Genomic DNA, 27,686 nt, shown 5'->3' with positions numbered 1-27,686 from the left:
ACACACATGCTGTGGCCAGAAGACCTGTTCAACCTACTGTCCCACTTCAGCTTTACTTTAGGTCAAAGCACACCTCATTTCAACTCCACATAATAATTATTTTTTTGAAAGATGGTGATCTAAGAGCTGCCAGTTTTCATTACACTTTTCCAGGGATTGCTGAGTCCTTTCCTCTCTCTGTGTCCCCAGTGGTGGGGACCAGAGTTGGGCCAAAGTGGCTGAGCTTGAACACATAGTGACAGCAGATTTTTGGGTCAAAACACAGCCCTGCATGCCTCCCCCAGAAAGCACCATCCTCATCGGCTGTGTGACACCAGCCGGAAGGATGCTTCTGAGGACTGAGTGAGCCAAAGCTCTGGTGTCCTCCTACCATGGATGAGTGAGGGTTTCAGAGCCTCCTCTGAGTTTGCATATGATTCTCTCCAACAACTGGGCCCCCAGCACACAGCTGCGGTGCCTGCCTTGGCACCTGCAATTTATCCCAGCAGGGTTATTCCTCAGCACAGCAAGACTTCACAAGTCAGTCTGAGCAGGGGTACAGATGAATGGCAGGCAGATAAAGGCTTTATTTATTAAAATAATAATTCTTTTTTTCTTTGTGAGGCAGAAAACCTACAAGGCTGTATATGATGTGACACAGGTAACCAAGTCCTAGGGCTGCATCTGATCACACATATCAGTAACACTGATGAAATACGCTGAATATTTTCCTTTGTGGCTTCAAGGGCTCAGGGGTGAAGCGTTCTTCGCTCCACAGCGCCGTCGGGCACCGCATCCAGATCGTGCTCCTCTGGGTCCTGGGTGAGGTCTACAAACACCTGCAACACGTCCCAGCAGAAGCAACTCTATTATTGCCAAGGACTGACAGTATTTATGCTGGTCACAGGCTGTTTCTTTTTATACAGGCAGTCTCTAACGTGTCACTTCTACATCAACATACCTGTTGCAAAGTGTGCAATGACAAGCTGTACTCCTCAAGCCTGAAATTCTGTTTAGCTGTGGAGAGATGGAAAAGGCATCCTTAAAAAACAAAATCCATATGAGCAATTTGAAAGCAATCGCCATACTTAATTGATTGTTTCCTTTTACCTGCTTCTAGCTTGGAGAAAGACTGGGACAGAGGTAGTGCATCTTCCATTGGTATCTTGTAGATGAGCAAAGAAGTAGTCCTGGAAAAGTAATTAAAAAATGAACTCATCATTTCATGCCTCAGCACCAAGGTTTAGGGGTGCTTGTAGGGTTACTGTACACTCCCAGGTAAATTATTCAGCAAGGTCAGCAGGAGCAACAGAGCCTCCCAGCACAAGTAAGGGCTGGGTGTGCAGCCCACAGGGTAGTGACCTTTCTTGCCGAGCCGCGTGTGGGAAGAAGCGCAGAATTTCAGCGTGGAGAGCATCACTTTGCCCCGTGTCCGTCATTTTGATTTCTAGGTGGTAACTTGTGCCAAACTTACTTTTCAGATCCTCAAGGGAACCGATGTACCTGCAGAGGAGGGAAAACAGTGCTCAAATCTTCATAAGCAGCAAATAAAGCAATCACTGGATATGTGCAGCAGATGTACGTCCTCTTATCTGCTTATACTGTGCTGCTGAAAGAACCTACCTCCTCACAAAACTACATTTGTTACACACTTGGGACAAACCAAACCAACATTTTCTATTAGATTAAGAAGAAAAAACAAACAAAAGCAAAAAAAAAAAAAAAACACCGACTAAAAACCAGGTGTCATCTTGGTGAGCGAAGCGACCCTGGTGCCCACCGTAGCTGTCCCGACACCAGGATGGCCACCCGGTCACACATCACTGCTGCCTCCTCCAGGTACTGCGTGCTGAGGATGGCTGCCCGCTCCTTGCCTCTCACGGCGGTCTGAATCACCTTCCTGGGAACAGAGAGATGGCAGTTAATTCCCAGGAACAGCCAAAGAAAATCTCCTGGTTTATGTCTTCCTCCCAAAAAATAACCGAAATGATAAAATTAAAAAAAGTGGTTGACTATTTAAAAGACGTCAGTTATCTTGCTTAAAGATGACATGTGGATGCCAATGCTATGTTGCAATTTGTCACGTCAGCATCCCTTCAGATTTTACACTTTCAGTGTAAACTGTCGATGAAATGCTAGACCAAGTGCTAGGGCTGAGTAATGAAATGAAAGAACTACCTATACTTTTTTCTCATGCTCTGAGGAAAACAGGAATTTTTGTCTTTTGCACCAAATGCGTGGGTTCAGCTGGAGTCTGCTTAGATTTTTTGGGTGCATTACCATTAAGATTAAATCTGATGGTTAGCAAGGACTTACTGCCTGCTAAGGAGTTCAGCAAGTGGCACCCAGTCCCCTGTGCGTTAGGAAAAAGGGAACACACAGATGTACTCTGTCACCAAGTTATTACAATTGTAGGGGTAAGACCCACCCTGTTAAATCTATTATACACTTCTCAGTTCTGCTAAAACGGGGCTGCTCACCACATATGGCGCTGCCCTTTCAGGTCCATGCCTGCTGATGGCTCATCCCAAAGCATGACTGTCGGATCTCCCAGGACACTCAGCGCAAAACACAGCTGAAATGGGAAAGACATTGAGGTCAGGTCAGGTCTGCTTCTACTTTACTTGCAAAACTGGCAATTTGTCCTGCTACATCTTAATCCCTGTGAGTCTTTCAGAAGCTGAAGGTCTTGATTGCAAAAAGCAGGAGGAAGAAGGATTAAAAACCAAAAACATCTCAGGTGTTCTTAGCTAACATATTAGTTTCCCCAAACCAGCTTTCCCCAAAACTCCCAAGCCTGCCAAAGATCTGAAAGTGGTTTTCCATCCCATTAACTGGCAGATGCACATGATGGGGCATAAAGAGGTGGTTACCTTGTAAATCCAATTTGTGGTTAGCATTTATGAAGCACACAATGCGGGAGAGGGGGGAAAGAGGAGAGGAGGAATCCTGCCAGGCTGGATTCAAAAGCTGTTCATGAAAACAAATCATGCCAGGAACCCACTCTGCTGTATGTGTTTCTGGGTTCAAAATCATAAGGATCTTTCATGAGCACAGTGAATTTCCAGAATTTTTTATTCAACTAAAATTTTAGGCTTCACTCCAAGAAGAAAATTTCTACATTGTGAAACAAAAAAATAAAACTTTTACAACATCAAGGACTATATTCTGCTCTCACTGACACCAGGACAAGGAACCCAAGGCATCCTTGAGCTTGCATGAAGGTTTTCTGTGCACCGAGTTCAAGGAAGAAAGAGCAGGATTTGCTCAAGTAGCAAACACAAATCTAACACACACCTTTCTGGCTTCTCCAGCAGACAACCTCCTAGCTGGGGTTTTTAAGTGCTTCTGGAGATCCAAGGCCTTTGCTATGCTGTGAGGAATAGAAAGGAAAAATACTGAAATGACCATCTCTGTCCGCTAACACCATGGTCAGGGGTACTGAGGAACTAGAGACTAACATGCTTTTTTTGGCTGATATGCATCACCTTGGGTTACTTGGTGATTTTATTCCTAACTCAGGTGGCAAATTAAAGAATACTTGCAGAAACTCAAGACAGTAAGTGCCACTAATGAGAGAAGCGAGTTACTAATGTAACTGGCCATAAACTGGAGCAAGTTTAAATGTTTTCTGAAGTTTTCTAGATAAACTAGAGTGAAAATCTTCATAGACAAGGGATTGAGAACAGTATGAAGTAGCAGATCTTATCAGAAGGAGGTCCTGTTTCTCCAAGGTAAAGATGCACTGAAGGCGCTGCCTCTAATTTTCACTAGCCAGGTTTGTTAGCAGAAAAAACTTTCCCCGTCCTATACCTCTGCAAAGAGGAAGAACCAAAAGCTAAAATCATTTGGCTTTGTACCGGCTGATGATAACAGCTGCATCTTCCTTCCTCATCCCTCTCACGGCAGTGTACACCTCCAGATGCTGGTGCACCGTCAGGTCTGGCCAGAGCGGGTCCTGCTGCGGGCAGCAGCCCAGGCGCCCCGGGCTGCCCTGCTGCGGGGGGGAGGCAGCTGCGTCGCAGCCCTTGAGCAGCACCTGCACAAACATATATGCCTCTGTAGTTGTAGTGTGTTTTTCTCGGTGAATCAATAAGCCTCTTGGAAACACGGTAATGTTTTCTCCTGTTCTGTGAGGAACCTCATTAGCACAGGGGAAAGGAAGTCCAGCATCTTTGGAGTGATCATCTCCATTTACCGTGACTTCTGCTCACCTGAATCCAGCACAGCATTTTCACAAACCCAAACAGTATATACTACCATAAAACTTTGGGCAATAGTACCAACATGAGACTATCTTTTCCCAGTAATACTTTCCTATTTCAAACATGCAGTCCCAAATCTGTAACAGCAATGGTATTCCCCCCCCCCCCCCCCAGCACATGTCATTAATCATCCTGCACGTAATTAAGTGATGGATTGTTACTAGCCCAACCCTGTTCACATTCGTTTTCAATTTCCTGCTATTGCAAGGCTGTTTATGAAGAATGTTTGGTTTGTTCGTTTTTGTTTTTTTTTTAAGATGTCAACATTTTTTACAAGGCTTGTGAAATTTCACAATGGGTTTCAAATGCACACCGAAGATTTTGTGTAGCTCAAACCCTTAAATCAGTAACATTGATTTTGACGAAAACTAGAATGTGCTTTGAGTAAATCAATACTTTCTTCTTACTTCTGTAAATACTCAGGGTTGCATGTACATAAATTCCCTGACTTAAGAGCTGCATTGCCAGCTTGCCTTATCACATCCTTCATTTATAAAGGCATTGAGATCAACCCCCAAATGCTCCAAAGGAATCACCTACCTCCCCAGCAGTCACTGTTATGTTTCCAGAAATCATGTTTATAGTTGTGCTTTTTCCAGCTCCGTTGGGTCCTAACAGACCTAATATTTCTCCTGGAACAAATATGCAAGAACTGTTAATAATAATTATTTTTAATAAGACCTTCTTCCCTGTGTGCTAGGCAGTATCTAAAAGTACAGTAGGAGAAAATGTTGTTCATTAACTTATCTCAATAAATTAGAACCATGAACACAGGAGCACAGGTGCATTGGGTCTGGTTGCACATAAGAAAGTTCTAACAAAAATATGGTCTCCAAATGTGACCCTTACATTAGGTTTTAGTCATTTATAGGGGGTGCAGCAAAATACTTGAACCTTTTTTAACACTAAAAGAGAGGTTTTTGACAGCAACTTTCTTCTTTTTCTTAAAGATGGAACTGGCTTTCTTGTCTTCATATTCCTTGCGCAAACTGTTGACAATGGTAACCGACTCCTGTGAAGAGATGACGTGGGAAATAAAAACTCTCCTCTTGTCCCATGAGACAGCTCATCTGTTCTTACCATCAACTGTGACTCTTTACCGAGAAAAGTTCTATATTAAAAATCCAGGAAACAGAGCAAGAGAATAAAAAAGGAAAATAAGGAGAATTGGAATAAAAATTTAGTGCCAGCTAAACTCCCTCTGCTGCCAGGGGGACTGTGGGCTGGATGGCGAGATTTGCACTTGGACATTGGGAGATCAGTACATAGTAAGTGCATGAACTAAGAAAGCAGAGACAGACCCGAAGATGGAGAATGAAAAAGAAAACAAGGCAGAAGGCTGGGTTCACCTCCTCCTGCTGCAGGGAGACCATCGCACTTCTCACCCTCTCCCTCTCCGCCTGGACTTCTGGGGACTCCTCCCCAGGGTGGTCCCTGTTCTGGTGGGCGACTGCTCTCCTCTGCTGGATCCTACGGGTGGAGGAGGAGAGATGGTGTCACTGGGAATCACTTCGAAAAAGGCTTGGATTTACAAGTTTGTTCCCAGGGCAGCGCCAATGCAGCGCCCCACAAAAATTTATTGGAATTCAGTGAGCTGTTCCACAGACAGTGTTTGCTCAGGTATTTATTCATGGGGTGGGGGGGCGGGGAATCCCACTGGCATGCATAAGAAAATAAAGGCCAGCTTTAGCTTTTCTTTCATCACTAAGTATTGACTGGTCTCCTGCTCAACACATGCCAATGATCTGTTCAAGGAGAATTAAAATACACGGGGCAGGCTTTCATAGCTATTTGGGCATCTAATTCCTACCTGAGTCACATTTGTTAATGTCTGACAATTTAATATTTTTTACAAATCTTCTCCCACATGACTTAGGTGGTCAGTCGCATGCTGTTGGTGACAGATAAGCAGAGGGCAGGTAGCAGACGACCCCATCCTGACAAAGCTTTAGGGTAAGTCTCCATCCTGCAGAAAGCAATACTGACGCATTTGAAAAGGAGTTAAAATGCTGGATTTAAATTTGTAACTATTAATTTAGTCAGCTGTAGTGAAATGTCCTGAAACCTCAGCTATGAAGCTTAATAAAAAAAAGTTTAAATCACATTTTTTTATTCTCTCCAGGACATTGTGGTTCAACTGACCTTTTATTGCAACACACTGCAGTTTGCCTCCAGACACATTCAGGAAAACTCCAGTAAGTAAGGTCGGAAACTGTAATGACCCAAAGGAATAAAAAAAAAATTCCCTCCCTTCGTTCTCAATTTCCTCCCCTCCAGATAAACTGGTTAAAACTAAAAATATGAATTTTATCCACACCTTGCTAAATGTTTTTAAGTTCACTCCTGCTGTCAGGGGTGAGCCAGGAAGGTCTTGCCTGGCTGTGCAACACCAAGCCCACCCTACAGACCGGGATAAGTGTGGCTCGCAAGGCACCCCGGCACCCGACTGCCCAGGACACACCTGAAGACGGGATCAAGTCTCGTAACTGCTTCTCCATATCTCATCTCCAAACAGCGCAGGAGAAAAGCAAAAATCACACAATGGATGTAAGGCTAAAAAGCAATAATGAATTAGGTTTGTGTGGAGACAAGGTAACAACACACTCCGTTAATTTTAATTATAAAGGGATGCAGGAACCTCTCTCATTTACTTCAGCTATTGAAAAGCTCCAAAAGGGGAAGAAGTTAAATTGATGCTTTGCATACATTTTCATCTCATATGCAGATCATTTGCAAAAGTCTTGACTTCATACTGCAGTTTTAGCTCAAATAATCTTCCCCCCTCCCTACAGACATCCTACAGGATAAGAGATCACATCTTTCTTTTGTAGAAGCAGCATTAGACTGACTAGTTGATCAATAATATCTCTGCCTTATACATGAGCTCCGCTTAATTCCCCCCGCCATTTTCCCACATATGGTACAGCATCCAGGGGTCACATGAGACACAAGCCTATGATTACTTGGATGTACCTCCCCTGCCAACATTTAATGTGAAACTTTGACCACATAACCCATGCTTTATTTTGGGGAGAGTTATACAAGCCCAGCGCAAGTCCATTCCATTAGAACAGTCATCCTTTCCAAAACAACCATCATCAAATTGCTCCTTACTGCAAAGACGGCTATGAAGATGTAATTCCATGAATCAAGAAGACCGATATTGTGAAACAATGAGAAACGCTACAAGAAAAAAAATCAGATGATTAGAAAAATTCCTTAGCACAGTGTGCCTCAGTGCAGAGTCAGAGCAAGTGCGGGATGCAGGGATGCTTAGATTTTCTGCAGGATGGGATTAAGGAGCTTTGATCTGTACTTATTTTTTTGGGTTCATACTGCCTCAAAGAGCTGCATCTTCCTTGGCTACCACTTCCCTGGGCAGCCTGTTCCAGTGCCTGACTACCCTTTCAGTGAAGAAGTTTTTCCTAATATCCAACCTAAACCTCCCGTGGCACAACTTGAGGCCGTTTCCTCTTGTCTTATCGCTTGTTACTTGGGAAAAGAGACCGACCCCCACCTCACTACAGCCTCCTTTCAGGCAGTTGTAGAGAGCAATGAGGTCTCCCCTGAGCCTCCTCTTCTCCAGGCTAAACAACCCCAGCTCCCTCAGCCACTCCTCGTATGACCTGTTCTCTAGACTCTTCACTAGCTTCATTGCCCTTCTTTGGACACGCTCCAGCATCTTGGTCCCTTCTTTCACACCCAGTCTGGACCTTTTCTTCTCCTGTTGTCTTTTCTCATTCTTTGTCTTTTTGACAGTTGGCACTTTGAGACAGGGAATTTGGAAAGCGCCTCTTGCTTTTCCAGTTTGTACCATTAGGACCATTATTGAATTTAGTAGGACATGTTTACTTACTGGTGGAGAGAACATCAACCAGCCCAACAGTGGAAACACAGGAATCAAAGCAGAGAAGGTCAAGTAAAGGGCATCGTGTAGGTCACTGAACGTATAGAGAGTGAAATTCACCTGGAATAAAGCAGAAAAACTATTTCCAATATTAATGTATTATTGCTAAAAAATAGGCTGTTTGTCACTGATTTGGGTTATTCTGCTGAATATCAGCATATTTGAAGCGAAACGTCAAGTGGCAAGATGTGTAAATCAAACGCGTCAGAGTGCAGATTCACTTCACTTACCAGAACGAAGATGAAAGACCAAATGTAACGATTGCTTCGTCCCGTGCGAAATTTAAAGGCAATTAAATAGACGAGGAGGACAAGAGATACTCCATAACCAATGACGCAAATGATCTAGAGAGAGGGACTGATGTCAGTGACTAGGAGATGGATGTGGGTATATGAAAACCTGCCTAGAGCAGCCCGTTTCGATTAAAATATTTAATGCAAAAACTCACTGCGAAATGAGGGAGGGGGATTTTTGTCTGCCTGTTTTCCCACACACAAAGAGCTCACCAGGAGCAGCATGGTGCTGGCCTGCAAGGGGCAGACACGGCTGAAAAGTAGCATGATCCCAAACATGAGGCACACCAGGGTCCAGAAAAGTGGGGCGTCCACCAGCACCTGCCCGCACCAGTACGCCGAGGGGAAGAGCCCCGCGAGCCGCAGCTGGGCACGAGCCTGGAGCTGCAAAAGAAAATGGGAAAAGGGAGGTGATTCAGCAGACCCCAAAACATCATTCCTGCTCCTCCTCCTCCATTACCCTCACTCCTTCATTCCCTGGCTGAGCCTTCCTCTCCCTTCCAAGCACTTTCAATTCTTTCTCAGTTTTACTGTTGTTTAAAAACATATCATTCTTAAAAAGAAAAAAAAAAAAATCCTCCTGACCTCAAACTCTTTATTAACACCCAAATTGTTCTAAGCCCAAGCTGATTCCCTGAGATGCAGGGTAACACACTTTGGTACAACGTTGTACTTGTGTGGCTGTATTTCTTCTAGCATGCTACCTAGAAATGCTGGCCAGCCCACTGGCACACAAACTGCTATCCAGAGACATCGCATTTGTATTCACTTCTTGTATAAGACCACTTTCAGTGCATGCTTTTTACCTTGTAATCCTCCATGCTGCTCACTGCAAAGTGAGGTGGCAAACCAGCAGCCAAAATCAGCAGGTAGCTGAGACAGACGAAAAAAAAATCGTTCCTGATTTCTGGGCTTTGTATCTGTGGAAGAGAAATTCAGAAGTCATCAATAATCAACAGCTGCCCAGGGAAAATCTGGCTGGCTCGACGCTTATAGGATGGTTAAACACGCAAGTGAGCAATAACACTAATGATAAGTCATTTGTGTTTAAGAACACAAAACAAGACAATAAAAAAAAGCAATTATCATCTTAAAATTTGCAAAAAGTATTGGAATTACTGTAAATTGTTGAGGATAGACACCAACTTTTTGATGCTGATTCTTGCCTAATGGACGCTGAAGAAAGGTAGGGTTTGCACGTATTACTGTTGTAGTCCTTCCACATTGCCACATACCACAAGCTTAAATGTCTTATGGCACTGAAACCCTATAGAGCTCTTAAACACTGCAGAAGAAATTCTAATTAAATAGCCCCAGTATTAACTGCTGAGAAATGCCCCCCAGGAACTGGCCAGCACTTGGACCACTGACCCCAACCCTTGGAGGCTGCTTGTTCAATGAGGTTTCCAACCCATCCAGCCTTTATCACTTCAGCATGGCTATTTCAATTAATTTTCACCAAGAAAGGCAGAACACTTACACTGTAAAAGGGCTCACTCCAGACACGGATGCGCGCAGTGGAATTGAAGAGCCTTAGGAAGGTGTTGCTGAGGATATTCACAAGCATGGGGAAACAATTGATGGGTTCTGCACTGCACATGACCGTGAATCGGTAGCTCTGAGGACATAAGAGCAAAAGACGTTACCTTCATGCCCGTGAGAGGTGTGAGGAGGAGCTGACCGCAACAAGGGGTTTAGAGAAAAGCAATGACAAAGGCAATCAGTTTTATTGGTGGGACTGCGGAGACCTGGAGGTCTGCTAACAGGTACCACGAGCAAAATGATCGATAAAGATAATTTCTGGAGAAAAGCACAAAGACTTGTATTAATGCTTTCCTCTAAAGATCACAGTAAAGAAGCATACAGTGGAAAGAACCAGATATAATCCTGGTTTCCCACAAACAGGATTACTGATATTACTTAATATGTCAAACAAATATTATCCCTTTTGCTGGTGTGTGTATTTCCCTGTGCTTCATTTAAACACATTTCAGAAAATCCAATTGATATACAGGATGAAAGAACAAAAAAAATACCACTCACCTTGCCTTCCAGGGATATTTTTATAGCTCCATTATGTAGTGGAATGCTTGTGATGTTTTTTTCAAGAGTTATTTCTGGGATTATGTTTTGACTCTTCAAAGCAGAAATGAAATCTTCAATTTCTGATCCTGAAATCAAGTCAAGAACAGAAATCAGAATAATTACTTTTTTTTCTTTAAATATAAACATTTTCCTATAGGCAAGTTCCCATTTGCAAAGCAGAGATATATTAAAAAAAAAATAATCAGTCAGAATCTAATCAAACTTATATTTTCTCTATTTTAATTAAAACTGGTTAAACACAATGTATATTTCCACAGTTCATTTATTGCTTTTTTTTTTTTTTTTCTCATTTTCCTGGATGATTATTCTTCTAAATGCCAGCAACTCCATTATTACCACTAAAATTGGATTTGCTTTTGCTCAAAAGAAAACACTTCCCAAAGCCACAAATATGTAAAGGAACGTACAGAAAGAGTAAGGCAAGGTTGGTCTATCAACTCTAAGAGGATTCAGAGTGGTGCAGAAAGCGAATCAACATCACATGTTCTTCTTCACCTGTATCATTGAAGATGAGAAGATTTGTCGACTTATTTTGAATTTTCTCTTCAGTGGGAAGAAAATATGAGCTAGCTGTGATTTCCCAGTTGCTGGAGCCAACCCACAGTTGAAATACAGTGAAAAACATAAGCATTTGAAGAATAAATATTCCAAAGAACAGCAACCTAGATGGAAAAACAGACCATAAGTGGGTCCAGGGGAACTCCGCCTTTAACAAATTGTGTGATTTATGTTGAGAAAGGCAAGGGGAAATTTAGAACTTAAGCAATTTAGAGCTCTACCAGTAAATTCTAACTGTCCTTATTACTGCAGCTTTTAAACATTTCCCACCTAATTCTTAGCTTCCAAACATCTCCACCAGTATTAAAGCCTTCCCTCAGTCACTCAAGGGAACGATCAAATCCTTGGGAAAGCACCAAGCCAGCATGAGGGCTGCAGAGTAGGTGAGAGCTCCCGTACTTACATGGACCTGAGAAGCCTTCCTTCGTGCTTTAGTTTTAAGAAGCGCATTCTCATCACAGCACACACTTGCTGCCTCCAGAGCACCATCCCACTCACTGCTGCACTCCCTTCGTCGGAAAACACCAGGAGGCTTTGGTCCCTCTCCTCTAGGTCTCCATCTTCTGCGTGTTCACCATGAGAAATACCGTTATCCACAAAGAGTGTTCAAAGGACACATTTTAATCGCAAACAATCAACAAGGATCTTCTATTCTGAATAGAAGAATGCTTTCATTTTTAGCCAGAAAAGAAATAGGGGCAGAGAAAAGGGGCCATAAATTAACAGGCTGCCCAGGGAAGTGGTTGAGTCTCCATCCCTGGAGGTATTTAAAAGACAGGTAGACGTGGTGCTTAGGGACATGGTTTAGTGGTGGACTTGGCAGTGCTGGGTTAACGGTTGGACTTGATGATCTTAAGGGTCTTTTCCAACCTTAACGATTCTATGATTCTAATTTACATTGGTGAATTCAGACTGGATGAACCTGGGCTCCTATGGCAACACATCCAATATCTTCACTGGCCTTGTGAAATGCCTTCTGGCTACTTTATCTCTTCCCACCTCCCAGTCTGGACAGTATACCCTTCGAAAGCAAATATGCTTCCAACATCAGTCTTAATTCATGTGCTTAAAAGCCTGTGGGAAGTTGAAACTGAATCATCTAGACTTCTTCAAGAAGATATCCTTCACTAAAGGAAAGCTGAATACAACTGCAACTTTTGACCTACCAAAACCTACCAAAATTCACATTTAACAGAAACTCATTAGATATTCAATTAAAACATATATAACCTTAACTGTGCCACACTTGCAAATAGGAATCGATGTTTTACCTTCTTGACCAAAGGCTTCCTCGCCCTCCAGCTTCAGGAAAACATCTTCCAGGGTTGTCCTGCTAACCTCATAATTAACAACCCCCTGCAAAAGACTGCTCTCGAGATGGCTGAACAGATCTGCACAATAGAAACAACCAGACTCAACGCAGCAACCAAGGCTAGTGTTGAGCAGAAACTCAGACTGGCATGATTAACATTGTACTTTCTAGCATTCACATCATTCATTTCCATAACTTAAAAGCCACGGCAAAATTATTGTGCTCTTTAGAGGTAAGTAGAAAATTCAGATTTCTTGATTACCATGGGCCTTCCTGGTGGGAGAAATCTCATCCTGAAACCAGAGGAGACTCAGTGCATTTTAGCTTGTAGATTAGTTGGTGGATTTTCTTTTGTTCATCTGCAGTATTGATATTACCGTGTCCATTAGAGGCTTTCTTTAAGGCTGATGTTTATGCAGCTCTGGGCTTCCTAATCCCATGCAGTACGGACAAGGGAATAGAGTTATTCCCTTCACAGCAATTTTGCTTTCTGCTTTTCCCACCACTTGGTTTCCCTTTACAACCCTGATGCAATGACAGGCTTTTCTTACCTGGAAAGCTGTCAGTGTTTTCCAGAGGTAGCATATAGCACAGCTCGCCCCCCTTCTGTCCTTTGAGCACAGCATTGGGGATGTACTGTTTGACCAGGGATGATGTAAGCTCAGGGTCACACAGATCATTTATGCGCATTCTGTTCGTATTAAAAAGCAATTGCTATAATATTAAATGAGAAAAAAAAATGCATGCATCATCCATTTAAAATACAAAGCCAGCGGTTGTTCTTCAAGCCATAGGGAAACCTCCAAAACTGGGCAGCATTTCAGTGGGAATTTTTATAGACGTCTGCAGTGCCCCTGGTTTTGCCATGCATGAGAGAAATAGTTGAGGTTAAGGATAATGACCCTGGTCAATACTGCTAAACCAAGAACACAGAAATTAAAATCTAAAGAAAAACAGCTTTACATTAAAGCTGTTGTATGTCACTCTGGCACCACAGAGTATGTGGAAATTGCAGTTCATCTTACTCTGGTCCCCTTTTGGCTGCGAAGGAGGTTGCAAAGTCATGTTAACTACATGCTCAGAGCTTTCAGGATTGGGTTCCAAAGAAAAGCAGCTTGCTATCCAAAGCAAGATATTTCTGGCAGCCGCGAAAGCTTTCTAAAAAGAATTGTCAAGATTTCTAAAACTCTCTATATAGAAACTCTATAGAGACACAGACTCTACAAGAAAATACATCAACTAGAAGCTTTTAATAAAAAAAACGATGACCAAAAAGAAAAGGATTTACCTTAAGTGATAGCCAATTCCCCATTTTCTCTTCAAGTACAGAGATGAGCCAACACACTGTAATCTCCCATTTGAGAGAAAAGCTTTCCGATCTAAGGAGGTGCGAATACAAAGTATTTAGGGGGGGATTTACAACAGTGCAGTAGACTGACCTCACTCTGCTCCTTCTGAACTCAACATTTTTATAATGAAGTTGAGAGGAGTAAAACCAGGCCAGTGCTGAAGGTTTTTATTTCTTTTTGAACTGCTGCCTTTCTCCTAAGCACCAAGGTTAATCTTTTAATCATGTATTCTTACAGGCTTGTGGAAAATTTCCTATGCAGCCTGGGAGCAATAAGGAAATAGGAAAGATATTAATTCAAACAATATCACTAATTTGCGTGGGTGCTGCTACTGGTACATCCAGATAATAAGCAATTGCTTCAGCCTGAAGCAGAGCACAAGCAAGGTCTCGGACGAGCACATCAGTCCAGTTTTAGCCTTTGCTCAGCCCAGGTTGAGTGGTCGCTATCAAAGTGTTCAGCGAGCACAGACTGCAGCGTGGCAGGACCCATATGTGGGCTGTGTAACAGAAAACCCTCATTTTCAAACCATAGTCAACCACAGTGTGAAAATCTGGGCTCACCAGCATGAGCGTCAGCCTCCTCCATGGACTGGGTCGTGAATAGCGTCACGCGTCCCGCCTGGCGTTCCTTCAGAAGGCTCCACACATGGTGCCTGGAGCAGGGATCCAACCCAGCCGTCGGCTCGTCTAGAAGCAAAACCTGCAAAGGTGAACAAGATCAGACCTCCATGTGTCCAAGGTGGCATTTCCATGTTTACATCATTTCATTTCACGCTTTTGATGATCTCACTCTAAGAATAAAATGCATCCTCAAATGTAAGCCATTTTTATTGCTCTTTTTCCTATTACAATATTATTACCCTTTTCTTTTAAAATAGGGTTCTCATTGACCTAGATTCCTTGATCCTTCCAGCAGCCAAGTGAATTAGTAGGTCAGCAGACTTGGAGCACCAGGGGAAAAACACAAAGGTCTGCGTGCCAAATCAGAATGCAAAACTATACACTAAAGCAGTACATGGTGTGTGTGTGTGTAAATGTGACCGGTCCCTACCTGGGGATTCCCTAAAATTGCAATTCCAAGAGACAATTTTCTTTTTTGTCCCTCACTCAAAATATCAGCGTGGATGTCCTGAAGGTCGGTGAGGTCCAACATCATGAGAACTTTCTGCACCTTGGCAATATACAAAGAAAAGAGCAAGATTTCCAAAGCACTGGTCACATTTTAATTCATACATGGCTACATACAGTACAGGAGAGCATAACTTCAAGATTTTAAAATTATCTACTTTAAATGGATTTGCTTAGACATAAGTACTGCAAATCTGAATCATAACTCTTACGACATGAGGATAAGAAAGAACTGAAAAAACACTTCTCCCCTAAATTAGCATTGTTCTCATTGCTGGTGATAATCTTTTATAAAGAAAGCTCAAAGCGTCCAAGATGCTGTAAAACAGAGGACAGTGACTGATAAGCACATACCAACCTCTTGCTCTACTTCCTTCCGCTGAATCCCCTTGATGTGAGCAAACGTTCTCAGGTTTTCCTTCACCGTTAAGGTTTCAAAATGCAAATTAAATTGGGGGCAAATCCCAACCATTGCCTGAATTCCTTCCATATCCTGTACTTCAGCCACTTTGTAGTTGTATATCATTGCAGAACCTGCACATAGGAACAAACAAAACAAATTTCGTCCTGTGCAGTATTTCCCATTCATAAGGGGAAAGCAGACTGCTGTGTGTTCATACCTTTGACATTAATTTCAGCATTGTGTGTGTTTCTCAAGTGTTAAAAAAAAAAAAAAAGGCAAAATAACTTTGTGTTGCCCAAAGCTTTAATATCATTCAAAAATATTGCAGAGCACCAAATCTCTCCCTTAAGAACTAAACCATATTTCCTATAGGTATGCAGCTCATGGAAAACATCAGGCCATCCAGACGGAGAAATAACTGTCTGTGTATGCTTGCACACAGGAGCGTATCCACAAGGGATGCGTTAGCCCTGAAGCTCGTGTTGAAGGAGCAATCTGCAATGACAACGAGCCAGACTGAATAACTGAGGGAAAACTTGTTTTTTTGCATCTTGTCCCCCTCACACTTGAAAAAACAAACAGCTTCTCCTCTTCAGCATTCAGGTCCATCATCTTACCTGCTGAAGGCTTGGAAAATCCACTGAGCACATTTAAGAGAGCACTTTTTCCAGATCCACTGTGACCAAGTAATGCAGTGATCTGGCCTTCATATATATTTAAGGACAAATCTAGAATAGAAATAGGATAATATTAGGATGGAAGTTTGTGAGAAATAGACTTGTACCTGCAGCTTGCTGCCAAGTATGGCAGAGGAATGACATTTCTTTTGAAGCTGAGAGGCAAAAACACAGATCCAAAAACATGGGTTGGATCTTCGGAAGTTAGGACTAAACTGAGTGAGGAACTTGCAGTCACGTCTTGATGGAACTGAGGAAACAAATGTATTAACTTTAAATATTTAAAGAATTTTGACTTCTATTTTCTACGAGGTTCATAACCTTTTATTTTAGCATGGCTCAAGAAAGAGTCCACAGAAAGAGAAGAGCCCACAGCCTTTCCAATGCATGAGATTTCAAGAGTTATTTCAAAGCAGCCAAACTTTGCTACCTCATTTCTTTAAAAAAAAAAAAAAAAAAAAACAAAAACCCCAACACCTTATTTTGTGTTTTTGTGGGTGGTTTGGGTTGGTTTTTTTTTACTCAATATAAATCTCTGAGACCATATCAATATTTTCACCGTCGACTGGAGTTCTTGTTAAAGAAAAGCATTTAACAAATATCCCATGACTATGCCATGACTATGCCAACTACTTGCATACCTGCAGTTGGCAGATGTGCAAGTGCTTGGAGAACACTGGTCAGCCAGTGACAGAAGCCTTGGCTCTAGCCAGCGACCAAAAACATAAGTTTTGTTTGCCCAGAAGAGTTCACATTTTGAGGGGGAGGTTTGAGAGGTGATTTTTATAGTGGTTCATGGCTGCAAAACCCACAGCTTTTAAGGAGACTTATGCTGTTGCAAAAAATAATAAATAGTAATTTTCCTGGAGTGAACAGGAAGATAACAACCTGGTAGAAATTTGCCAGTAATTTACCCCAGCAGAAATAACCATTGCATAATGCATTTTAACAGTGCTGGAGGCAGACTTAAGTACATCCAGTACATTTCAAAACAGTTTGGGTTCATATCTAGTGAAAAATGAAATTAAAAGAATTCCAAAACCTCTCTTACCACTTAAAGCTTCGGTTCTCTTGTCCTTCTTCTTGTATATTTTTTTAATATTATTTAGTCTAAAGGAAAGGTAAGCAAGCCATTACTATTGAATCTCACAATTTTGGCATGTTTCCTCTGCCTCAAAGTAACCTCTGAAAATTATTGGAAGAATATTTTCAAGCTCCTCCTCAAACTGGTCCTGCTCATTACCATCAGGGGTTAGCGTAATTCCATCTGAAGAAGTTGCTTTATATAATTCATTTCTTGTACACTTAAAGGCAGAATTAACTAATGTACTTTTCTAAAAAATGTTTAAAAGCTTTCCAAGTCAAACTCAAAGAATACTTAGTGAATGAAGTGGGAGGCCCTAGGGAATAAGAAAACACATGGTTATATAATTAAAAGCGATGACCTAGCTACTATTTTAGCAGATTTATATTTGCTCTCTAGTAATAAGCAACGGGCAGCAACAGCAATGGGCCAAACTAGCCCCAAAAGGATGTAAATAACAGTATCTTATGCAGCACACTCCAGCAGCAGCATTCTTAAAGACGATGGTGAAAGGGAACAGACTCACTGCTGCTGCTCTGCAAAGATGAAATTGCTGGGCAGCAAGTCAGTACCTGGCACAGGAGATGCACCGTGTCCACTAAATGTTCAAATCCAGCTCTGGAGCAGAATGAAACTCTGAATGAACCCTCCCTTTCATGTATTTGCCATTAACCTTAGCCGTATATGTTAGACAGCTCAGTCTAACATTCGCCAGTGCAATATGGCTATGCTCTCTAGAGTCAAATATAACGTGTAGCATTATATTTTTCATGCCTACAAGAGTCTTTACCTGATTGCTTCCTTCCCATCGAAGTCTGGAGGCATCGGCTCAGTGTTACTGCTGAGGATAGGATCGTGGCTGCTCTCACTGCCAGCTCGCACCCCCACATACCCACTCCTGGGCTTGAACCAGTATGATGGTCTCAGGAAGAACATAGGTGGATACGGTACTCCGTACTTGCCTAATTCAGAAACAAAAAAGGTGAAATACCAACCAAAAAATGTTATGTGTCAGCTCAACTCTGATAAATGCCATGTCCAGCCATCTCTTTATCTACAGCTGCAGAATACAACCTTTCGGCAGTGTAAAAGGTTTGGTAAGTTCTGCAAAGTTATCCATTCGTCCATATCTGTAAATGCAGGTGAAGCACAACCACAGCAAAGATCTCATGGACCATCTCTTTGGCCCAGATGTTATAGGAAAATCAGGTCAAGTCCTACAACATTCTTTTAAACCCAGTTGTTAGGGCTGCTGGAGTAGATATAAAGGATCTCAGTGCCTTGCTGCAAGATTTAACGTTCCTTTTGGAGCCTGTTTTTGAGGCAGAGCCAAATGAATTAACTACATGCACCCAGCTTCTGGGAAAACAGGATTCTTCCCAACGGTTTTTTCCCCGAGCAATGCAGCAAATGCAGTTTTCAGCCCCTCATATAACGTGGCATGGCTCATTGCTGTTAAGATAGCATTCCACAATCTGACCAGCTCACTACAGGACACCTCACCTTTTTTGTTGCTCCATGTAGATTACAGCTTTCTCAGCTCTATCCCACTACTTCTTTGGCACCTTTCCCACTATGAGGGGAGACGATTATAGAAGAAAAATGCAAGGAAATTTGTATTCTTTACCTGACATTTCTACTTACCAGGCAAAACCTTATCAAAGTAGATGGCCAACAGCAAATACAAGACACTGTCAAGGGTCAGTATGATGTATAGGTTAAAGAAAGGGTACAATTCTGGTGTAAAGTCTGGTCCATATTTTTCTAATTTTACCATCTAGGGGGGAAAAAAGCACAAGTCAGATGCAATACTTCCTTTAGCCAGAAATACTACATGCAAGCTACTGCTGTGTCATCATGACCATTTTCACCAGAAACCCATGCCCGCTCGTGATCACAATGCTGTTTCCAAGCAGGGCAACGCTTCAGTATGACCACAAGTATCAGAAGTGCTTCAGTAAGCTGAATTCAAAATTGTACAAAAGAAGTTACTACACCAGAAGTGTGATGCACACAGTATTTGCTGGGGCAGCACTTCAAGACCTCATGGTTCTTGCAGATCTTGGTACCCACCAGACACATCCCACTGCTGCAATAATTTTCCAGAGATCGAAATTTATTTTATATACAGAGCCAGTAAAATTCATGGTCAGCTGAGAGTCTAACTATATTTGTTACGAATTAGCATGTACTTTTTGGAGTCAAGTTTCCTTTTTACAAAGCGTCTAGGGCAGAAGGACATGATTGGGTCGTTATGGCAATGCAAATTGTGTATGGCAGCTACTGTTAGCTGGCAGAAGTCTGCAGCATATTTGCTGCAGGCTGAACTTTTATGATGTGCTGGCTTTATTTTGAACATACCTTTGAGATGCCAGCTGTAAAGGCAAAAGGACTGAAGAGATTAAAAATCCATTCCAAGGATGGTGGTAGTTTTTCAAACAATGTCAAAAAGCCCAGCAATCCAAAGATGATGTGAAGGACAAATCCCACGAAACTGGCAATGTTTGGCTGCTTTAACAATGAACTGAGCATGAAACAGAAGTGAATCTGCAGCAGAGAAAATCAGTAATTACCAGGATGCATTTCTGCTGGTGATTAAGGAAAAAACCAACATGAAAATCCAACAAGCAACATTAGAGACCCAGCTGAATTTCAGTTGTCCCCTACAGATGCACATGGCACATCACAAGGCTTGCGTATTTAGCAGATAGTTCTGATATTTAGGGCAGGTCTATAGGGGCAGACAGATCAGATCCCTCTCGGCCTCCCGAGGAGGCTGGATGCAAGGAGAAAGCCCTGGCCCCAGGGGCACGCAGCAGCAGCCTTCCCATTAATGTTGGTGCTAGCACCTCTCTTTGATTTCAAGTCATATCTCCCAAAATGTAATAGGAGTGATATATTAGCCTACAAATCATAACAATAAATCCCAGTAGCGGAGAAGTTTTTGTTACTATCTCATATAATGCCCAGCCCTAGAGTACTCTGTAGTCTTTGAGTTTCAGATGTTTTGATTAGGAAATGGAAAAAATGGTGCATCAGCTAAGAACACAAAAGCAGACTTACAGATGCTATGCCGTAAAAGAAATAAAAAAAATATATTTCAAAAAAGTTGTGATCATGGATGACTCCTCTAATTGTGATCAGTGTCAGCAGACTTGCCGTTATTGCAATGTAAATGGTGTACAGCAAGCTCCAGGATAACCTACAAATAAAAGCACTGTTATTTTTGCCTCTGTACTTGACAGGACATGCCATTACATGGCCAGTACAAGACACACTCTTCTTAATTCAAATAATTCTTAATTCCCAAATACACTTCCATTTCCAGTTTCCAGACTGGAAAGGTGCAACTATTACTCTCTTGCACCTATCCAAATCTCCGCAGATGCAACGATGCTAGCAAAGAGCCGCAGGGCATCTAAGCACAGGCTCTGCAGCCAGGAACACTTATTCTTATGCTTTTCCTAATGATGTGAAATACTCATGCTCAGAAGGCTTTGGAAGCCTGTTTTGATAGACCCTATGTCCCCCTGTGCTTCGTCATTTGCAGTTTTCTCCCAAATTTGTTGTTTCTTCACTTTTTGTGTTCTTTGTGTGTATCCACTCATTTTCCTGGAGGCAAGCAAGACCTCAACACCAAGAACCTTGCTACATGCATCTCTGCTGCATGAAGAATGCTCTCTCTCTGTTTTTGGGGAGGAGAGCAGAGCTAAGTATAACAAGCAACAAAAGAAATCCTGTATCAGAGCAATGTGTTTGGAAACCAAGGTCCTCCAGCAAATGGTATGTTACAGATAAAAGGTTTTCCTTCAACAGCATGCACAATTTGGCTTCAGAGAGCCCAGACGTATGGTTAGGCAATTGCAAATGACTGCTGCTGGGGAATTACTGCTTCTCAGCTGAGCAGTGGTACCAGACTCACATCCATCCTGCAAGCTAATATACAACCTGTATACATAAGATAATTCCTGTAATTGCACAGTTTATTTCTATGAGACTTACCAGAATGAGATATCCTGCAAACCCATTGCTCTCATTAATACCTTGAGCTGCTTCTTCTCTCTTATAACTTTCACTGATAAAAAGTACATATAGGGGGAGAAGCACAATATAATGTAAGTAATGAACCAAATATAATCCAATTTATACAAAGGTTTGATCAAGGGTGATTTCAGACGAATGCCGCTAATTGACTTCATCTCTTCCCAGACAGAATGGTTTGTTTTCATCTAAAGAAAAGAAATTAGCCATTAATCTGATTTTCTGTAATGAAACAGCCAACATCAGAACAAACAGATTTTCATAAGCATTAAAATTATTAGTTTGCCAATAACAATGTTACATTTATAAGTGGCAAATAACCTCAATATTTAGTATCCTTTTATATTGCCTTGTAATAAACACTAACGCTGCCTTGAGCCATGAGAATGATCTATCATTCTTTTAACTCTTGAATCACGGTATGTATTTAAAAAATTAGTGATCACAGAAAATGAACTGGTTTGGGTTTTTTTGGTTGGTGGGTTTTTTAAGTTTACAGATAATTCTGCAAAGAGCAGAAAACATATTTTCCATCATGATCATCCTTACTTCTATGACTGCTGCATCAATGCTGGACTGCACTGATAGGAAACCTGCATACCAGTACAGAGGGACTTTGCAGTTACTTGATGAAAAATTGGAGCAGGTATCTGTGGGAAAGAAAAAAAAATAATGAAGAATTTGACCTATATAATTCCGTATATGTGTGTATATATATGCTTATGTACATGTGAGGAGTTGAAAATCTATTTGACTTAGGAGAGGAAATCAAGATTTAGTTTTACTCAGCCTTTTTCCTGGAGCAGCCATTTTTCTCCAAAAATAATGTGGTACTGGGAGTTGGTGGCTTTGGCTCCCTAGGCCACCTGAAGTGGCATCAACCCTGTCGTCACAGCACCATGCTCAGCTCTCCTATTTTGGCAGGAGCCTGGGCTCAAAGTACAGCAACCGTAAACGTGCTCAACACCGAGGGCAGGAGAGGAGCACCCCTAGGAAAGCCAGAGCAAACTGGAGCTGGGGCCACATCTACACACTGACTTGTGTAGACAGAACAAATAGCCTCTCCATCATTTCCATTTTCCAAGACCAGTTCTTAGCAAAATACTTTTTTTTTTTTCCCCATCAGCTGATGAACTCATGATTTTTGTATCTGATAATAAGCTTACTTTTTGTTTTGGATAGTTTACTAATTTTAGTCAGTCAATAGGGGTGCATTTGATCAAAGAAGTAGTAATGTGGACAAATGCGTGTGCAGGTTTACGTTTTAATATATTAAATATATGTCCATGCACTGTATGTTAGAAGTACATTAGTGCACGCACCATGCTCATTTTCAGGGCATGATTTGACATGGTAAGACACAGAAGGGAGAGCGACAACAAGGACTGTGGATAATGTGTACGTGTTCTTAAAAGTTTTTTCCCTGACATTTGTTTCCTTCAAAGTGAACAAAATCTCAAATTCCGATTAATATCTTTCTTGAAGCATTTAGCACATACAGCCTTGATCCCTTCTGAGTGGCATGGCATCACAGAGATCCATCTAAGCATTTTTTAATGTAAAATCAAGTTATCTGGTTCGATTTATTTTGTTACCTATGTGTTCAAAGGCATCATTTGGAGATACCACACTGTAGCCTTGAAATCTGAGACGGTAGGAGAAGTCATCCTTAAAAACAACACCAATAATGTCTTCCTCCGAAATTCCTCTTCTTTCCATTTTTTTCTCATTTTCCACCTCTTCTATTATTATACCTGTCATTAAAGAAAAAAAAAAACAAACCAGAATAAAACCATGACAGCTGAAACTTCAATTAGTCTTGCAGCAACATGAAAATGTGCACCGGCCACAATTTGTACCCTCAAAAATTGTATCGTCCAAATCCTTTTCTCCCCCCGCCACAATGAAGACCAAGGTGCCCACATGTGTCGGGGTGGGTTCAGGTGCTGCAGCTACAAGGATTTAAGAGCAGCGTTACCTGTCATTGCAGAAGCCGAAGCCACTTTGCTCATTATTCGCCTGGTGGTGTTTGTTACAGGTGTGTATGCAAGTGTAACTCCTGTAGCGTTAAAGGCAGGATCATCTAGTCGTCCGAGGAAGTCATAAGGGATTTCTTGCCGCGGGCGGTGGAATATCATAGTTGATGATGTTTGTATTATTAACAGTAAAACCACCAATGTCATCCATTCCTAGATGAAAGGAAGGAAATGTAAAGGTGAGTGGCAGCACAGTGAGTTGGAGGTTGGGTGGCATGGAAAGTGTCTTCAAGGACCTTACTCATCCAGCACTGATCTGGCTGCATAGTCTGGCTCCTCCAGCCGTGAATGCCTTCTTTCTGTAAATGAGGAAGAGCTGTTTCACAGGTGTAATAATTTGGAAACATGAGGAATGTTCCAAGTGAAAAACATGTTTTCTTAGTACCAGAGCCAGTGAGGTCTGCTGATTACTTTACACCAGTAATCATGAATTGGACATTGTGTTCTTCTGGACAGTGCAGAAATGGGATCAACAACCAAAAGCAACAAACCGGCTTTGTAACAAGCCCTTACTATGCCGCGATATTGTAGTGTCGGGGGAAGAAGTGTAACTGCTGACATTTTCCAGAGAACTGCATTAGCAGCTGAGGCTTCTCATGTATCACCTAGTATAAAACCAATGTAATGTAAAAATACTTCGTAGTGGAAATCCTAACTTCCCTTTGGAAGAACCAATACTTGCCTGAAAACTTTCTGTCTTCATCCTCCACACTAGAAGAATATTTTTCCATAGGAGAGCACGGGTTTGCTGAAATATCTTTGAGGCTCTCTTGAATATCCCCTGCATTTTCCCAGCTAGGATGAGAAAGAAAATAATATCATTTAGAATAAACCAAATCACTGGGAGTTAATATATTTACTTAGGTAAACACTTCAGAGGAAGCCAATAACATGCCAAAGGTTAAGAGCTTTTCTCCATTTTACAATTTGGACAACCAAGAAGTTCAAAGGAAATAGTCCAAGATTGTGCAAGGGAACAGAGAGCTGGGTTGGACTCAACTGCCTCTTCCACGTGCACAGATTCATCCTTCTTCATCCCAAAGAGGCTTTGTAGAAAGAGGCATTGAACTGGCTATAGTTTGATTCTTCATCTACATGAAATTAACAGCAGAAAAGCCAGTCTGTCCTGTACTAAAAATGTGAGAGGAATGAATGGCATATAGAAAAAAGAAGACGTAAATTTTTATTTTCTTTTTTTTTTTATGCAGCTATCCAAAATACATAAAACATACGTGATCTACAGCAGCGTTGTCAAGTCCAGCTCCTGAGTGCAGTAGCTCTGATTTATGTTGCACACACAGCTGAGCCTCAGATCCTGCCTTTCTTGCAGTGAATTTGTGTCTCACCTTAGACATGCAGTTTGTTGGCAAATCACCGCTCATCTGCTCTAGATATTGTAACTAGACCCTGAAACATCCACATTACATACATGCCTTCTCCCCACATCATCTATAGGGGGAAGGCAGCCGCCACCCTGGAGGTGGTTAGATGCTAGAAGTAGCCTAAACCAGATGCTGCCAACATCTCCCTGAAGCAGGCTGGTAAGAAACCAATTTGTCATGTTTTCACCCAAATGCTAATATAATGAATTATAACTCTAGTATAGCTAGAGCAGGGCAGCATTAAAACACCAATGTGCTTCTTTATATCCTCCTAAATGCTGAGCAGGGAGTATTTATTGGGGGATATTTTTTATGGGGAATATTTATTTCAGCTCCAACTTTGATCATGTGGCCAAGCAGCAAATATCCTGTGGAAGAACAACAGCAATTTCAGAGTGACTGGTTTCACGACCTTCCCAGAAGGAGAGCAGGGGAGGGAACCTCAGAACATGTTTTTGTGTTTTACTCCTTTAAAATGGCTGAAACATAAAATCAAAGCAACCTCAAACGCATTGTGCTCTTTTCCCCTTGGACATCGTTTCCTGATTTCGTGGATTGGGCAGCTGGAGTTAATAAACGGTTCTACTACGCTGTTCCCTTCATTGTTTGTTTTTGGAAGAATTAAATATTTGCATACTCCTGGGGCAATGGATCCAGAAACCCTGTTTACGCTCTGACTGTTAGCACAAGGCTTATCTCCTCGGTGCTCTGCTTTCCCTGCCTGAAGCTTTCTCCCGTGCTTCCCCATTGTAGCCTACAACGAAGGTTAAAGGCAATTAGGAAGGGATTTCTAGGAAGCGCTACTTTTTTTGCCCAGGTCTGGATTTCAGTCGCTGTGAACTGAAAGCAGCAGCCCAGCCTGGGATGCTGGGGCTGTAAACAAAGGTTCATGTATTTGGATAACATGGAAAACATGATGGTCTTGTAAAAACGGCACTGAATCTCTACAGTCGCAACAACACTTCATTAAAAAAAAGAGATGGAGCAAATCTAAAACTTTTTTTTAAATTCCAACTAATTTTCTATCAGTTTTAATCGTATTTTTACCTTTGTAGCAAGAAGAAATTACTCCTGGAAGCTGAAACACAAACCCAGAAAGTTAAACAAATGATGCTGCCTACAAATGCTACACAAACTTCATCAGGAAGAATTTCAATTTCAGTTAGATATCAAAAGACACAAAACATAATCAGGAGAGGTGCCTCTACAAGACTTGAGATTCAAACCTGCAGATTCAGAAGACAAAACCAAACATCAGAAATGCATTTGGAGGCAATGGTGTTTGAGAAGCCTTAAACCACTAAGAGCATCACTTGTAAAAGTGGGTGTCTCTGGAAGCGTTTCCCTTCCGAGGGCTCAGTAAATGCACCCAAACTTCTTGCTCTCCAGGAACACGCTCTGCAGGCATTGCAATAACTTTTACTGGGATCCTGTGTCTAGCTCTGCTGTACCAAAGGTTGTCCCAGGAAGGCATGTCCCATATAGCACTTTATTTATCTACCGTTTCAGGGATTGCCTATTTGACACCTTCTCAGATTATTTTTTTTTTCCTCTAATAAAAACTTAATAAAGCATATTGTGACTAACTCCAAAAGCAAGTTGCTCTTCGGGAGTACTGGCAGGAACCTCTCAATGCTGGCTACGAAGAAAGTAACGTGCGATGCATCTTGTGCTTCCCAGAGGAGCCGCCGGCTTTCCAAGAGCCAACGATTAATCCCTGTGCTTGGGGAGCACAGAGGAGAACGTGCACTCTCCATACCCTCCTGTTTGCCAGTTATTGCAAACACAAAAAACTAAATCTGGCCCCTACGCAGCCCTGTCTTTACCTCCTGATAAATACGAGACAGATTTGTACTGACTCCACTCTAACACACAGTTTTGGAAACAGTTCTTTTTCCTGCTCTCAAGTCAAGAAAAACAGCTCTAAGCCTGCCCTGTATCAAAGTTCAACACTTTAATTCATACAGAGACGTGAAATTTGGGGGTACGCGTTTTTAGAAGCTTTTATTGGTGACAGCAAGGCTGGAGGAGGGGGAGCAAAGGGAGGGATCGATGGCTGGGAGGATGCAGCGCTCAGCCTGTGGCTCTTCGCCTAGACCCAAAGTACATCAGTGGTGAGAATCAAAATCCACGTGCACACAGAAATGCAGAATATTTTTGCTCCTTTGCTGCTTAAATATTTTGATGCGAAGCTTAGTGTTTGTCAGAGAACAGAGCTAGAAAGTACAGCTCTTATGCATTACACAGTATAACATTGTTAACACAGCTTAACGCTGTATTAAGATAATAAGGAAAAAATTAATCACCAAACACAACCCCTGCATGAAAATGCCCTAGGTATAATTTTTCCCTTAACAAAAGAGAAATATGAAACTCCTTACCTGATAATGTGTTTTCCATTAGAAATATGCCTCCTTCAGCTCTGAGATGTCTGGGCTCTTCGTCTCTTTGCAGTCCTGGAGAGGGTTCAATGCTGTAGCAGAGCCCGATGGCCATGCCCCTCTCCAGCCTGACGTCAGAGTCCGGTCCTGGCGGTGCAAACGCTCTCAAGGCTTCTGGAGCAACAACCCAACCAGGGAGCAATACCTACAACCAGCTGGCCTGTAGTTTACGGATATTAACACTATATTTTGCAGTATTTAATAGGACCTGTGCATTCTGTGCAATATAACAGCATGTTTCTACCAGGCTTACAAGTCCTGGGGAGAGCCGCAGCAGGAGAGCTGTGTGCCACGAGACGGGGTGAACGCGAACTCCCAAGTGGTGGCAAAGCAACCTCGTCCCTGCCCGAGCTTCTCTGGAGGGGAAACTTCACCACCTTCTCCCCGTCTTGCTCACAGCCTGAGCCAGCAAGCACTCCTTCCTCTGCAGAGGCGAATCCTGCGTCCGAGCACCAACGGGATTTTTATTTCTTGTTTCTCTTTTCCCCTTTTTTTTAATAATTTTTTTTTTCGTTTCCACTCCTTTTAATTGCTTTTCCAGCAGCTGTCACACAGCTGGAATCAGGATGGAGTTTGTTAGGTTTTTTTTTTTAAAAAATAGGTTTCCAATGGATCTGCATTCAAAACAGGGAGGTGAGGAAATCAGATAAGCCAGGAAATCCAAATGAGTTGGAAGGGTGTGCAGCCACACGACAATTCGAGTAGTTAAAGGAATTTGACTGT

At 42.0% G+C, this 27,686-nt stretch overlaps 1 protein-coding gene across 2 annotated transcripts; it reads right to left on the bottom strand.

The window, feature by feature from the left end:
* Window positions 1–548: 548 nt before the first annotated feature.
* On the bottom strand, window positions 549–27,018 carry LOC104014354 (ATP-binding cassette sub-family A member 9). 2 transcript variants are annotated; one of them, XM_087750494.1, is made up of 39 exons: window positions 26,904–27,018; window positions 23,823–23,935; window positions 23,083–23,293; window positions 22,700–22,858; window positions 21,654–21,754; window positions 21,066–21,292; window positions 20,127–20,265; window positions 19,425–19,610; window positions 18,708–18,840; window positions 17,854–18,025; window positions 17,031–17,089; window positions 15,920–16,030; window positions 15,258–15,433; window positions 14,823–14,942; window positions 14,333–14,471; window positions 13,709–13,799; window positions 12,972–13,111; window positions 12,380–12,499; window positions 11,512–11,671; window positions 11,046–11,212; window positions 10,488–10,615; window positions 9,925–10,062; window positions 9,251–9,364; window positions 8,658–8,828; window positions 8,382–8,495; window positions 8,101–8,211; window positions 7,359–7,427; window positions 6,706–6,797; window positions 5,594–5,714; window positions 5,139–5,256; window positions 4,785–4,876; window positions 3,840–4,018; window positions 3,277–3,352; window positions 2,460–2,554; window positions 1,760–1,879; window positions 1,342–1,482; window positions 1,090–1,169; window positions 941–996; window positions 549–818 (listed from the first exon to the last, which is right to left on the bottom strand). In XM_087750494.1, the coding sequence occupies exons 1-39, from the start codon at window positions 27,016–27,018 to the stop codon at window positions 729–731; spliced, it is 4,944 nt and encodes a 1,647-aa protein (XP_087606620.1). In that variant the 3' UTR covers window positions 549–728. The 2 variants fall into 2 exon arrangements, with proteins under 2 accessions (XP_087606620.1, XP_087606621.1); XM_087750495.1 differs by having other exon boundaries at window positions 14,823–14,936; window positions 26,904–27,017.
* Between the last annotated feature and the right edge of the window lie 668 nt (window positions 27,019–27,686).

The sequence above is a fragment of the Nipponia nippon genome, unplaced genomic scaffold (assembly GCF_047370975.1).
Source record: "Nipponia nippon isolate SJK-2023a ecotype South Korea unplaced genomic scaffold, ASM4737097v1 scaffold_14, whole genome shotgun sequence".
In the NCBI taxonomy this organism is placed as follows: Eukaryota; Metazoa; Chordata; class Aves; order Pelecaniformes; family Threskiornithidae; genus Nipponia; species Nipponia nippon.
The sequence above is the reverse complement of the archived record's forward strand: the minus strand, read 5'-3'. Positions and strand labels throughout refer to the sequence as shown.